This window comes from Musca domestica, unplaced genomic scaffold, assembly GCF_030504385.1.
Source record: "Musca domestica strain aabys unplaced genomic scaffold, Musca_domestica.polishedcontigs.V.1.1 30, whole genome shotgun sequence".
In the NCBI taxonomy this organism is placed as follows: Eukaryota; Metazoa; Arthropoda; class Insecta; order Diptera; family Muscidae; genus Musca; species Musca domestica.
In genome coordinates, this window is record NW_026712300.1 from 4,946,204 (window position 1) to 4,961,907 (window position 15,704).

General features: G+C 36.0%; 1 protein-coding gene across 1 annotated transcript; it reads right to left on the minus strand.

Moving 5' to 3' along the window:
- Positions 1-9,150: 9,150 nt before the first annotated feature.
- LOC131803476 (uncharacterized) lies at positions 9,151-14,292 on the minus strand. The gene is made up of 4 exons (XM_059124836.1): positions 14,211-14,292; positions 14,042-14,156; positions 11,441-13,939; positions 9,151-9,397 (listed from the first exon to the last, which is right to left on the minus strand). Exons 1-4 carry the CDS (start codon positions 14,290-14,292, stop codon positions 9,151-9,153), a joined length of 2,943 nt encoding a protein of 980 aa, XP_058980819.1.
- Between the last annotated feature and the right edge of the window lie 1,412 nt (positions 14,293-15,704).

Here is a 15,704-nt window from a genome sequence, read left to right on the forward strand (position 1 = left end):
CATCGAGTCCAACTTTGCGAAATCTAAAAATAGTGCAAGCACATAGAATAGCACGTTGGAAAGCCCATGAGGTGTACTTTCAAGATATAAACTTATCTGTTAAGTTAATTAATCAAAATTATCTGTTAAGTTATTGCATTTTTTTACAAAACAATCAGAGGTGGTGTTCCTAGGTTTCTGGCTAATATGTTCAGTTTTTCCAAGTCAACTAGGAGTACTCAGATATTAATACCCAGAATAAATAACTTAACATTTGAAAAGTCTTTTATTGTACGTATTGCACGTTTGTGAAATTATCTACCTATTGAGCTTAGAATTTTTTCCCATTCTAATAATGCCTTTCGTTTGAAAGTGTTGAATCATGTCATGTATTCTGGTATTTATCCCAATTAGTTTTAGTTTCGTTGTTTTGACCTCTTATTTTCTTCATTTACTCTTTTTTTTAATTGTTAAATAATAATCATTGGCAACTCTGCTCGCTTACAAGTGTTTTTCTGTGTGTCGATTAACCATCTTAAATATAAATTAATTTTACCGTGGTTTTGTGTCTCTACAAGTGCTAAACAGTGAAATTCCATATAATTGAATTTATTTAAATTCCAATTGTGTGAAGTTTTCGCGTTTCATTCAGTTTTTTCCCATTTTTTGTTATAATTATTATTTTGCGCCTAGTTTACATTGGTGTGCACATTCTTCTTTTTGATTTTTATCCTTTGTTGCCTCCATTGTGTTATTTTGTATTTTGACGTTTGTGGCTAGTTCCCCTTAACATCTTTGTACGTAAACAATTAGCTATTCTTAGCATACTTTTGGGCAGTTACAGTAAATTACTTACCACACCATTTTCAAAATGACACTATTTCCTTAGTTATTTTAATTAAAAAAAAATAATAATAATAATAATTCTTTTTTACTTGTGTTCATTACCCTATTGTTGATATTTAATACTCTCATTATGGCTTGCTCAAATAACGATTGTGCTGTTAGAGACATCAATGAGCGCTTAATATCTTGCTTTATTTGCGATAAATTTTGGCATCTTAAATGCGCTGGCTTCAACGGTAGACAGTTTGATTTTATTACAGACAAGGCTAAAGGTCTGCGTTGGTCTTGTTTTGAATGTAGAGATTTACAAGTTTATTATCATTGTATATTTAAAGAAACTAAGGCTGAAATTGAAAAGTTAAAGAAAAGCTTTAATTTAACATTTAAAAAATTTGAAAAAATTGAAAAATTGGTCAGCAGGTTTGAATTTTCTGATGACTCTCCTAAAAGAAAAAAGACTTTAGTTGAACCAAACAATCTTGGCCCAAATACCTTGGGTCTTGATAACTTAATAAGTTTAAATTCTCCAATATCGCCAATTCCCCCTCCTAATAATAATTCATCAATCGATAACGGCAAAGGCATAGACCCAACTTCTAATGCTTCCACTTCGACTGCAAGCATTAACTCTTCAAAAGGCGAAAAAGCTAAACTACCTGCAGTAGTCGTGCAGGCTCCAACTATAACTCCTACAAACTCTTCCGCGGTTGTAAATGGCGTTGATCCCTCTACTTCTAACACTCTTATCGTTGTAGAACGGCGTAAAACAGTATTTGTATCTAGACTTCACCCTGATACTTCCACTGACAACATTCGCAGCTATATAAAATCAAATCTAAACGATGTAACTGATCAAGATTTAAACATCTTTAAATTTCGTTCCTCTCAACAGCGTAATATTTCGTCATTCAAAATAACTGTTCCCCCCAAATTATTTAACATTATTGTTAGTAGTTCATTCTGGCCCAAAGATACCTTGGTAAAAGGATTTTTGTTCAGAGAACGCTCTACTAGATCTGTGAATACCTTACCAGCGTCAAAAAACTAATTGATGTCTGTGGGATCCTCTACCAAAATGTTAGAGGATTAAATACTAAACTGAGAAACGTATTCCTTAAAAGCTTCTTTTGTGAATTTAAAATAATCGCTTTTACTGAAACATGGTTAAAATCGGATGTTCTTGACACTCAGGTGTTCTCTGATAATTATCAAGTTTATAGAAAGGATCGAGTAATGAAAAAAGGAGGAGGCGTTTTGATAGCAGTTCATAATTCGATTCCTTCTGAAATGATTGATGTCTCAGCTGACCCCTGTAGTGAATTTGTCTGCGCTAAACTAAATATCACAGGTAATACCGTATTCTTAACTTGTTCTTATATTGCTCCTAATTCTGGCCTTGAAATTTATATAAACCATGCTAGTCTAATTTCTAAAGTTTCTTCTTTACTTACGGATAATTCTTCGTTAATATGTATGGGCGACTTTAACCTTCCTGGTGTTTCTTGGATCTCAGGTGAGAATATTGTAGATTATGTTCCCTCGTCATACCCAATTGGTTTTGATGCCTTTTGGGATATTATATTTGAATCCTGCTTGTACGTGAATGATATTTTAAATATCAAAGACAGATTATTGGATTTAGTCTTCTCTTCGTCGTTGAATATATCGATTTCCAGATTCTCTCCCTTTGTACTTCCTGAGGACAGCTATCATCCGACGCTGTTGATAAATCTCGAATTGAAGACATCTTCACCTAAATTTTTATCTACTAATGCTTTAATTAAAAGGCGTAACTTTGGAAAAACAAACCTTATTGAACTTCGCACTCTTCTATATGGCGTATAAGTGACGACATTAACTCCAGTGTCTCAACATTCTACGAGCAACTTATTTCTGCTTTATCTAATTCGGTACCTACTGTTAAGCAAACTATAGACCAGGGTCCCGCTTTTAACGGTGTTTAAAACTACAATGTCGAGAAATTAAACTATTTTCCTCGTATTATCCTAACAGAAAATGAAGTTTTTTCTGGGTTAAAAGCATTACGTTCTTCGTTCTCCCCTGGTCCTGATGGCGTTCCAACGTTTATTCTAAAATCTTGTGCTGATGTGCTTCACGTGTTCATGTTACTGGAGGTCGAGTTTTGTCATTCCTCTTCATAAATCAGGAAATAGGAGTATAGTCGATAATTATAGATGTATCGCTAAATTAAGCGCTATTCCCAAACTCTTCGAACTTTTAGTTTCGCGTAGGATATCACACTACCTAAAATCTATAATTTCACCTTTTCAACATGGATTCATGAAAGGTAGATCTACAATAACTAATCTCTTAGAATTTGTTTGTCATGTACATAGCGGTTTTGTTTGTAAACAGCAGACTGATGTAATTTATACGGATTTTAGCAAAGCTTTTGATACGGTAGTGCACAAGTTATTGCTCCTTAAATTAGATCTAATGGGTTTCCCAACATGTTAAACTGGATATCCTACTATTTAGAATGTCGCACCCAAAAGGTTCTCTTTAATGATACATCTTCGAAAAATATTTATGTTTCATCTGGTGTACCGCAGGGAAGTCACTTGGGTCCACAACTATTTGTTCTTTATCTGAACGATCTTCCGAAAATTATTCGTTTTTCTAAAATTCTGATGTACGCTGATGATGTGAAACTCTTTCTTCACATTAACTCACTTAACGATGCAATTTCATTACAATATGATTTAGACACCTTCGTAAATTGGTGTAGTGCGAATGGTATGTCTCTTAATCTAAAAAAATGCAAAAAATTGTCGCTATTTCGAAATCAGCCATTACTATCTAACTATTATATTGGCTCTTATAAATTGGATAATGTTGAATCTTTCGTTGATTTGGGCGTAATCTTAGATCCTAAGCTACGGTTTCATTTACACATTGATTCTTGTGTTGATAAAGCTAAATCTTTACTAGGCTTTATCAAGCGTTGGTCACAAGAGTTTAATGACCCTTACGTAACCAAAAGATTGTTTGTTAGTCTAGTTCGTCCAGTATTAGAATATGGTTGTATATTATGGAGTCCATTTTATAAATATTATTCTGATAAAATTGAATCGGTACAAATTCAGTTTTTAATTTTCGCTTTGCGTGGTTTAAATTGGAACCCCTCTGAACTTCTTCCGCCATACGAGAGTCGTTTAATGTTAATCGATCTTCCATCTTTTGAAAAAAGACGTTTTATGTTAAGAGCATTATTTATCATAAAATTAATACGTGGATTGATTCCCCTTTTCTCACTGGTGAAATAAACTATAATGTTCCCTTTCGTAGAACTCGCAATTTTGAACCGTTAAAATTGTCCATAGCAAGAAGAAATTATGAACTTAATAGCCCACTGAGATCTCTTTGTGTATTTTATAACAGTTTATGTAACACTATTTGCTTATATAGTCCCTTGAACACAATAAAAAATTGTATTCTGCATATGTAATTTTTGTTGTGCTATGTCTATGCTAATATTTTGTTTATGTAACCTTATATTTATGTCTTCTTAACTCTATAGGCTCATTTTTACGGCATATTATCTACAACTCCCTCCGCGGAACCAGTAGAACTTCGCCTTTGAGCACCAGTTGTACATGTTATATAATGTTTGTTTTACTTCATCAAGCTTCGTGATCATCTGGCATCTGATCTACAATCCCTATGCCGAACAGTAGACGTGGCCAATGCGCAGTGCTTGTAGATTGTTGCTTTGTAAATTTATGTTTACTAATCTGTGTGTGACTTTTAAAATGTCTTTTGTATTTTAACCACTGGCTGATGTAGTTTCTGTAACCGGTGTAAAACCATTGCTAACCCGCCTTGGTCCGGACTTTGGTGTGTACGCGCTCTCTACCTTATAGGGAGAATGCCCCCTCGGTCGGCAGGGGCGGGTGTGAGAGGCGTGGGACCAAACGAAAAAAAATTTAAATTATTTTTATCTTCGCCTTTATTGTTCACCTTTCTTAAAAAAATATAATTGCTTGTTGTTGGTTATTTTGTCTCTATTAACTCATTTTTTTTACTTTTGTTTTTTTTTTTTTTTTTTTGTAGTTTTGACTGGGGAGCGTTTTATAACTTGTTTTTTCATAATGTGATAGATAATTATAAGTTATTTTGAATTTTTCTACTTGGTATTGAGTACCTTATTAATACAATTAATTGGCCTTGGAGGCTTTAGTATTAAGTATGAATTAAATAAAGAAAGAAAGAATGAAAGTCTTTTCCAGAGTGAAATATAAAATGTCCCGCTGTTCGGCAATACAAAATAGTGCACGCAGGAAAGGTCGTTCCAAGAGCTTTCTAAAACGCTATTACTTGGTGAAATCGATTGTGGAAAATTGAAGAAATATTGACTTTTTTTATTTTTTAAAGTTATTATCGAGTCCCACTGTGCGAAAACTATATAGACACTTCTAAAAGATTAATCGGACAGATTTTTTTTAAATAGTTTTTCTTAAATCAAGTGTTTTCCAGAGGGAGATATAAAATGGACCACTATGCAGCAATGACAAATGGTGTACGCATATGACTGGTACTGCAGGAAATGTCGCTCAAAGAGCTTTCTAAAACGCTATTACTTGGTCAAATCGATCGTGGAAATTTGGAGAAATATTGACTTTTTTATTTTTCAAAAGTTGCCATCGAGTCCCACTGTGCGAAAACTAAAAATAGTGCAAGCACATGGAATAGCACGTTGGAAAGCCCATGAGGTTTACTTTCAAGATATAGACACTTCTAAAGGATTAATCGGGCAGATTTTTCTTAAAAATAGTTTTCCTAAAATCAAGTGTTTTACAGAGGGAAATAGTGTACGCATATGACTGGTACTGCAGCAAAAGTCGTTCCAAGAGATTTCTAAAACGCTATTACTTGGCCAAATCGACCGTGGAAAATTAGAGCAATATTGACATTTCTGGTTTTTCAAAAGTTATCATCGAGTCCCATTGTGCGAAAACTAAAAGTAGCGCAAGCACATGTAATAGCACGTTGGAAAGCCCATGAGGTGTACATTCAAGATATAGACACTTCTAAAAGATTGATCGTACATTTTTTTTAAATATTTTTCTTAAAATTAAGTGTTTTCCAGAGGGAAACATAAAATGGCCCAATGTGCGGCAATAAAAAGTAGTGCACGCATATGAATGGTATTGCAGGAAAATCGATCGTGGAAAATTGGAGAAAAATTGTCTTTCGTGATTTTCAAAAGTCATCATCGAGTACGAAAACTAAAATTGGAATTGGACGTTGGAAAGTCCATGAGGTGTACTTTCAAGTTATAGAGACTTCTAAAAGATTAATCGGACAGTTTTTTTTAAATATTTCTCCTAAAATCAAGTGTTTTCCAGAGGGAAATATAAAATGTCCCACTGTGCAGCAATGAAAAATAGTTCATGCATATGAATGGTACTGCAGGAAAGGTCGTTCCAAGAACTTTCCAAAAGGCTATTACTTGGCCAAATCGATCGTGGAAAATTGGAGAAATATTTACTTTTCTGATTTTTGAAAAGTTATCATCGAGTCACACTGTGCGAAAACTAAAAATAGTGCAACCACATAGAATAGCACGTTGGATAGACCATGAGGGGTACTTTCAAGTTAAAGAGACTTCTAAAAGGTTAATCGGAAAAGTTTTTTAAATATTTTTCCTAAAATCAAGTGTTTTTTCAGAGGGAAGCATAAAATGGACCACTGTGCAGCAATGAAAAATAGTTCATACATATGAATTGTACTGCAGGAAAGGTCGTTCCACGACCTTTCTAAGACGCTACAAAAATTAACATTTCTGGTTTTTCAAAAGTTACCATCGAGTCCCATTGTGCGAAAACTAAAAATAGCGCAAGCACATGGAATAGCACGTTGGATAGTATATCTTGAAAGTACATGGACAGTCAAAATTTTGGGATATCGACATTCTTACGAATTTCTGTAAAAATGTTCAGAAGTGTGCAATTAACAAATAAATGCATTAAATGTCGTTCCGACAGTGGCGTATGCGATTCTGCATCATCCATTCTGTAATAAACTCATTGGTTCTATTTTTTCTATGGACAGTCAAAATTTTGGGATATCGACATTTTCACGAATTTCTGTAAAAATTTTCAGAAGTGTGCAATTAACAAATAATTGCATTTAATGTCGTTCTGACAAGGCGTATGCGTTTATAAACTCATTGGTTCTATTGTTTCTAAGAACAGTCAAAAGTTTGGGATATCGACATTTTCACGAATTTCTGTAAAAATGTTCAGAAGTGTGCAATTAGCAAATAAATGCATTTAATGTCATTCTGACAATGGCGTAAGCGATTCTGAATCATCAATTCTGCTATAAACTCATTGGTTCTATTTTTTCTATGGACAGTCAAAAGTTTGGGATATCGACATTTTCACGAATTTCTGTAAAAATGTTCAGAAGTGTGCAATTAACAAATAAATGCATCTAATGTCGTTCTGACAATGGCGTTTGCAAGTCTGCATCATCCGTTCTGTAATAAACTCATTGGTTCTATTTTTTTATGGACAGCCAAAATTTTGGGATATCGACATTTTCACGAATTTCTGTAAAAATGTTCAGAAGTGTGCAATTAACAAATAAATGCATTTAGTGTCGTTCTGACAGTGGCGTATGCGATTCTGCATCATCCATTCTGCTATAAACTCATTGGTTCTATTTTTTCTATGGACAGTCAAAATTTTGGGATATCTACATTTTCACGAATTTCTGTAAAAATGTTCAGAATTGTGCAATTAACAAATAAATGCAACTAATGTCGTTCTGACAATGGCGTTTGCAAGTCTGCATCATCCGTTCTGTAATAAACTCATTGGTTCAAAATTTAGGATATCGACATTTTCACGAATTTTTGTAAAAATGTTCAGAAGTGTGCTATTAACAAATAAATGCATCTAATGTCGTTCTGATAAAGGCGTATGCAAGTCTGCATCATCCGTTCTGTAATAAACTCATTGGTTCTATTTTTTCTACGGACAGCCAAAATTTAGGATATCGACATTTTCACGAATTTCTGTAAAAATGTTCGGAAGTGAGCAATTAGCAAATAAATGCATTTAATGTCATTCTGACAATGGCGTAAGCGATTCTGAATCATCAATTCTGTTATAAACTCATTGGTTCTATTTTTTCTATGGACAGTCCAAATTTTGGGATATCGACATTTTCACGAATTTCTGTAAAAATGTTCAGAAGTGTGCAATTAACAAATAAATCCATCTAATGTCGTTCTGACAGTGGCGTGTGCGATTCTGCATCATCCATTCTGCTATAAACTCATTGGTTCTATTTTTTCTATGGACAGTCAAAATATTGGAATACCAACATTTTCACGAATTTCTGTAAAAATGTTCAGAAGTGTGCAATTAACAAATAAATGCTGTTAATGTCTGTTTGAGGATTGCCTATTTTGACAACCCCGGAATATGTTTCATATGTAATTAAACACACTCCTAACTCAAGGGTTCGACTTGAGTATGTAAATTGACTTACTCTGGGCAATTGTGTTGTCTATAGGGCCACTTACGACAAAGGTGTTTTAATACACCTCTCCGCCTTTAATCTGACCACGGTTATCCAACAGCAAGTAGAATTCCCTGAGCAAGTTCTTTCTCCTGGAAGAGCAATTTGTCCAAATATTTTCTTCCTCTGTTGAGACACGCCAAAATTCTCGCCTTCGTTTAGTTCCACTTTTAGCTTAATTTTTATGCAATTTTCTCCAAAATTAATTTGCAATTTTTACTCAACCACTGTGTTGGGTAATATCTACTTTTTTGTTTGCCTCTAGCCCGTCACCAAATTAAAACACTTCTTCACTCTTTAGTTGTTTCAAATAAGAATGTTTTATTTCTTTTCTATTCTGGTTTAACAACCAAAAGAATAGCGGGACAATATTTTTTGCATTGAATAGCAGCAGAGCGATCAGCAGAGGCAGAGCAATAACATAAACAGAGATGATGCACTCAACGTATGTATGTATGTTTGTACGTATGTGCGTTCTCTGCCTATTACTTGATCGTCTGACTGCTCATCCATATTTACAATAACAATGCTAGTTATGATGGATTCTCTTTAGGGCGAATTCAAAGTAAATAATAGAAAAGGGAAAACAGAAAAAATAGTAAGGTGGCTCTTGTAGCGTTGAAATATTAAGTAATGAAAATAATTAATTTAAATAATTTTATGATTTCAAAAATGCTCTTTGATTAACAAATTAAATTTAAATAATATTAACAAATCATTTGAGTGATTTAACATCCCGGGCCCCATTGAAACCCTGGTTTCAATCAAACTTTATTCTTTAGGAAGTACGGCTAACTTTGCCACGGGACGCTTTAATGTAGTTTGTGATGTCTTGACTTCTGCCTCTCGAACAAAACCGTCTGCTCCTGGAATAAGTTTGGTAACACGACCGATGGCCCATTTCATGGGGGGAACATTGTCTTCGTGTATGAGCACCATATCGTTGACTTGAAGATTTTGTTGTGGGTTTTTCCAGCGATAACGATTTTGTAACTGAGCCAAGTATTCTGTGTGCCACCTGCTCCAGAAATGAGACTTTATGGCTGAGATTCGTTGCCACTGTTGTAGATGAGAAATGTCAGAGTCATATTTTATCTTCTCTGGAATACACTGCAACGGGCAACCAATGAGTAAATGCCCTGGAGTAAGCGCTTCTAAGTCGTTGGGATCTGTGGATATCTGGCAGATAGGACGGGAATTTAAAATTGCCTCTATTTCAACAAGGGCTGTGCATAGCTCTTCAAATGTAAGACGAGCACTAGGGAGAGTTCTGAGCAAGTGGCCTTTAGCTGATTTCACAGCAGCTTCCCATAGTCCACCAAAATGAGGAGCTCTGGGAGGAATGAAGGAAAATTCTATGAACTTCGCAGATGAATAATGAGCAACTGCTTCCTTATTTTTGTCGAGGTGGAAAAATTTATGAAAATCACTCAATTTCCTCTCTGCTCCAACAAAATTGGTAGCGTTATCGCAATAAATTCTTGACGGTACACCTCTGCGGCCAGCAAACCGTTTTAATGCTGCTATGAAGGCCTCGCTGGACAAGTCGGATACCGCTTCTAGGTGTACTGCCTTTGATGCGAAACAAACGAAGACAGCAATGTAGGATTTTGATGGAGCTTTCCCTCGAATCCTGAGATACGTTGGTATGGGACCAGCAAAATCAACTCCAACAACATCAAATGGGCGGAAACCGGTAACTCGATCCTTGGGTAAGTTGCCCATTACCTGAGTGAGTAATTTCGGTTTGTATCTTGTGCAATGTATGCACTGATGAACCACCTTTCGGGCCAAAGACCGACAATTGACAATCCAAAATTGCTGCTGAACCAAAGATACTAAGGCTCTTGGACCAGCATGGTAATTAGAGCGATGAATGTAGATCATCATGATTTTTACGAAGGGATCGGTTTTGGGCAGGAGCAAAGGAAACTTCATCTCTGGTGTAAGCTCGGCATTTAATAATCGGCCGCCAACTCTTATTATTTGCACTCCAGAGACATCTTCTATAAATGGAGCCAATGATGACAGCTGACCAGAGACAAATCCATGCTTTGATATTTCAAGAAATTCCTCCGAAAAATAATGTTGTTGAATGCACCAGACTATCCTATGGAGAGAATGTGTCAACTCATCTGGAGATATAGAGGGCAAGTGGAGCGATTTCCTTGAACGAATTCGAAATATATATGAGAATATTCTGAGACATTTTAAATAGTTACTGAATTTATGGACTGCTTTTAGGATATAGGGTAAGTCCTCCTTTTTTGTTACCAATGTAATTTTTCGTCTTTCAAGCTGCATGTCCGCTTCGCTCAGACTTGGGCCAGAATAATTTGGCCAATTGAAAGATGGGCCAATAAGAAAGGAAGGGCCTACGAACCAAGGCGAAACCAGTATATCGGAGACAGAACAACCTCTGGATACTAAATCAGCGGGATTGTGTTCAGTAGGAACATATTGCCATAGGACATCAGGGCAAGTTTCTTGAATCTCAGCTACTCTGTTACCCACAAAAGTAGACAAGGTTGAAGAGTGGGAATTAATCCAATGAAGAGTAATCTGAGAATCCGACCAGAAGTAGATTTGGGAAATCGGGAAGTTAAAATATTGCTTTAATTGGCTCCAGAAGGTTGCGAGTAAATGAGCAGCACACAACTCTAATCGAGGCAATGTTCTCGTTTTCAAAGGCGCAACTCTTGACTTTGATGCGATTAAATTTACTGATATGTTTCCCAAAGAATCTTCACAGCGAAGATACAAACAGCAACCATATGCCTTTATTGAAGCATCTCCAAATCCATGGACCTCTATGTTAGTTGAATTTGGTAGTCGAATGTATCGAGGAATCTTTACTTGGGACAAATTATTGTAATCAGCCATGATGGATTCCCAAGCTGATTCAATTTCTTGAGGAACTGATTCATCCCAATCACATTTTATGATCCAAAGATGTTGGAGCAATATTTTTGACCTAATGATGAGAGGGCTTATTAAACCCATTGGGTCAAAGAGCGTCGACGTCAGGGAAAGAATGTTTCTTTTTGTATTATGTGCATACGTTTTGGATGGGCGAAACTCAAAATGGAATGTGTCATTATCTGAGTGCCATGTCATACCCAAAGTACTTGTGACGTCATCATTTAGCTTCATTTCTTTTACTTCATCTTCACTTGAGACATAACCTGGGTAATTGCTATGCCATTTCGAGAGTGAAAATTTCGAGTAAGATAAAATTTCGGTGACTTCGTTCTTAATGCGTTTTAAAGATACAAGGTCATCCGCTCCAGTAACCATATCGTCGACATAAAAATCATTCATGATTATGCCTTTTCCTACTTCGTATGGGTTGGGAAAACGTTCTGCGGCATAATGTAGGCTTCGAATTGCGAGATATGGTGCCGAAGCTGTCCCGTATGTAACGGTGTTGAGGGCAAATGTTTTTATCGGTTTGGTGGAGTCATCTCTCCACAGTATAAGCTGAAGTTGTCTATCCTCAGGGTGAACCAAAACCTGACGATACATTTTGACGATATCAGCTGTCATTCCGTAACGATGACACCTGAAACGAAGCAGAGTAATTAATAAATTGTTCTGGATTGTTGGACCCACCATCATAATTTCATTCAGGGATGTTTGTGAAGAGGTTCGACATGATGCGTCGAAAACAACACGCAACTTGGTCGACACACTGCTGGGGCGAAGAACACAGTGATGTGGTATGTAATAGTTGGGAACTGAAATATTAGTGTCGTCCACCTGAGACATATGGCCCAATTCCTCATATTCTTTAAGAAATTGTGAGTAATCCTCTTTTAATTCAGGGTTTTTGTTCAATTTTCTCTCTATGGAAAAGAAACGACGCAAGGCAATGTCTCGTGAATCGCCAAGCACATTTGGGTCACCTTTAAAGGGTAATCTCACCATTAAGCGTCCATCCGATTGAACTGATACATTTTTCACAAAATGGTCTTCACATACTTTTTGTTCTCGGGACATATTTTGGCATTTGCTTTCAACGACGTCAATTTTCCATAGCATTTCAATATTTTTATTTATCTCTTGGAAAATATCTTTGTGTTGTACAATGGAGTAAGTAGACCTTTGTGATGATATTGCCGTTTGACTTGTATACTTTCCAGAGACAATCCATCCCAAGAGAGTTTTTTGTAAAGTGGGCAAATTTTCTCCAAGTTTAATTTGACCAACGGATAAGAGCGAAAAGAATGATTCTGCTCCGAGTAAAATATCGATTCCTCGTCGACGATGAAATTCTGGATCAGCTAGCTCTATGTTGGAGGGCAAATTGAAATCATTAACGGAAAGATTCTCATCAGGATGATAACCAGTTATATTGCGAGAAACCAGGAACTCTAATGACATATTGAAGTTATTAAGACGAGATCTTATTGTCGTTTGTGTTTTATGAGTGACTCTCAACTTCGAAGAGCCAACTCCAGAGACATCTGTTGAATTTGTGCATTTCTTGAGATTAAGAGATTTGCATAATGTCTCACTTATGAAGTTAACTTGAGAGCAAGAGTCAAGCAGAGCACGGCCCAATTGATATTTTCCCTCTGAGTCACGAACCAATACTAATGCAGTAGCAAGAATAACAGCACTCACTTGGGGACTGGGTTTGTTTTGAAAGGTGCTATGTGTAGCAGCAGATGATGATGACGGTTCTTCTTCTTTCTGGGGACAGGTTGGTTCTAATTGCTTATGAAGAAGCGAGTGATGACGTTGTTTACAAAATCTACATGAATATTTTGAGGGGCATTGTATGTAACCATGCCCTTTTGATAAACAGTTGAGGCAAAGTTTTTGTTGCTTAGCTTGTTCAATTCGTTGATTAGGAGTAAGAACGATGAACCGCTGACAAGTTGATATCATATGACCCGATTTGGAGCAATGACTGCACACAAAATCTTGAGCCACATTTTTTGTTACGAATGAATGTGGTTTTTGATTATTACTATGTGAGTAATTTGTTGTTATGGAAGGGTTATGCTGTTTTGAAGACCGTCGGCACTGTGCGTCCAATTGCTGACAACGCTTGTCCAACATGGAGCAACATTCAGACCAAGAGGGTAATTTAGAGTAATCGACGTATTCATCCCATCGTTGTTTGGTTTCAGAATCAACCTTGCTCATTGCGAGATGAATTATGAAGGCATCACAAATTTGTTCAAAGGAGCCAAGGGATTTCAAAGAGCTATAGAGAGCAGAAATTGTATCCACAATATTTCTCAATTGCTTTGGAACAGGTTTATTGGACTTCGGAAGTTCAAACATTGATGTCACATTTTCAAGGAAGATTAGTGTGTCATTATCGTACCGCTCCTTCAATCTTTTACGGGCACTAGAATAATTTTCATCAGTGACTTGGAATGCCTTTATGGTTGCAAGCGCTTCCCCACTAAGACACGAGAGTAAGTGGTTGAATTTTTCCGAAGTAGAAATATTTGGGTCATTGTGGACCAAATTGTTAAACGTATTTATAAAGTTCTTGTATTCCAGATATTTCCCATCAAACTTGGGTAATTTTAAGCTGGGTAATCTATTAGATGGGACATGAGGCAACACAAAAGATTGATCAGCTATACTAAGACGTCTACCTTGCCCAATTTGAGTAAGAATTTTAGTTTTAATTGAAACATACAGTTCCTCAATTTCGGCTCTTCCATTATCTCTGGGGGACAATCTTTCTATCTGACTTTGGTAGTAAGAAGCTTGCTTGTAGTGGGATTCTACAATTCCCAACCGACACTCAAGTTCTGTATGAGACAATGAAGTGTTGGATTCAATTATATTTTTAATTCGGGTCATACTCCCCTTTGACGAGCCACGTTGTTGTTTCAATTCCTCAATGGTTGTGTCCTTTTGGGAACCCTGGACTTGTTCATCAGTCATTTGGAATTATAATTTATTATAAATTTGTGTAAAAATGTTTTCTGTTGTTTACCGATGATAGGATTATGTTGCGCAAGAAAGAGAAGCCGGTTTATGAGAATGCCGTCTCAGTCTAATTTTCAGCTTCAGCCACTTGAGCAACGATAGTTTTAAAAATGGCACCAAAAAATTAGATGAAAAGTAGGCGAGAATGCTGTCTCACTCTAAATTTTCAATTCAGCAATATTCCTTATCGCTTATAAAAATGGCTTCGATTCTTTCGCAAAATGACGGAGTAATGGCTGACAGTAAAAAGGCGGGTAAACAAAATCCAAATGCACTTGGGTAATATGGAGCAAAAATTGTAGGTTAAAAAGACACAAGTGTCCTGTCACGGTCGCCAATGTTTGAGGATTGCCTATTTTGACAACCCCGGAATATGTTTCATATGTAATTAAACACACTCCTAACTCAAGGGTTCGACTTGAGTATGTAAATTGACTTACTCTGGGCAATTGTGTTGTCTATAGGGCCACTTACGACAAAGGTGTTTTAATACACCTCTCCGCCTTTAATCTGACCACGGTTATCCAACAGCAAGTAGAATTCCCTGAGCAAGTTCTTTCTCCTGGAAGAGCAATTTGTCCAAATATTTTCTTCCTCTGTTGAGACACGCCAAAATTCTCGCCTTCGTTTAGTTCCACTTTTAGCTTAATTTTTATGCAATTTTCTCCAAAATTAATTTGCAATTTTTACTCAACCACTGTGTTGGGTAATATCTACTTTTTTGTTTGCCTCTAGCCCGTCACCAAATTAAAACACTTCTTCACTCTTTAGTTGTTTCAAATAAGAATGTTTTATTTCTTTTCTATTCTGGTTTAACAACCAAAAGAATAGCGGGACAATATTTTTTGCATTGAATAGCAGCAGAGCGATCAGCAGAGGCAGAGCAATAACATAAACAGAGATGATGCACTCAACGTATGTATGTATGTTTGTACGTATGTGCGTTCTCTGCCTATTACTTGATCGTCTGACTGCTCATCCATATTTACAATAACAATGCTAGTTATGATGGATTCTCTTTAGGGCGAATTCAAAGTAAATAATAGAAAAGGGAAAACAGAAAAAATAGTAAGGTGGCTCTTGTAGCGTTGAAATATTAAGTAATGAAAATAATTAATTTAAATAATTTTATGATTTCAAAAATGCTCTTTGATTAACAAATTAAATTTAAATAATATTAACAAATCATTTGAGTGATTTAACAATGTCGTTCTGACAATGGCGTATGCGAGTCTGCATCATCCGTTCTGCTATAAACTCATTGGTTCTATTGTTTCTAAGAACAGTCAAAAGTTTGGGATATCGACATTTTCACGAATTTCTGTAAAAATGTTCAGAAGTGTGCAATTAGCAAATAAATGCATTTA

What these genes read in the sequence shown, in the direction of transcription:
- LOC131803476 (XM_059124836.1), bottom strand. Translation starts at nt 14,292, where the DNA reads ATGACTGATGAACAAGTCCAGGGTTCCCAAAAGGACACAACCATTGAG. An exon ending in AGAGCCGAAATTGAGGAACT is followed by an intron (nt 13,940 to 14,041) that starts GTATGTTTCAAT and finishes CCCATCTAATAG; the next exon opens with ATTACCCAGCTTAAAATTAC. An exon ending in GAGTTTCGCCCATCCAAAAC is followed by an intron (nt 9,398 to 11,440) that starts GTATGCACATAA and finishes TTTCTGGAGCAG; the next exon opens with GTGGCACACAGAATACTTGG.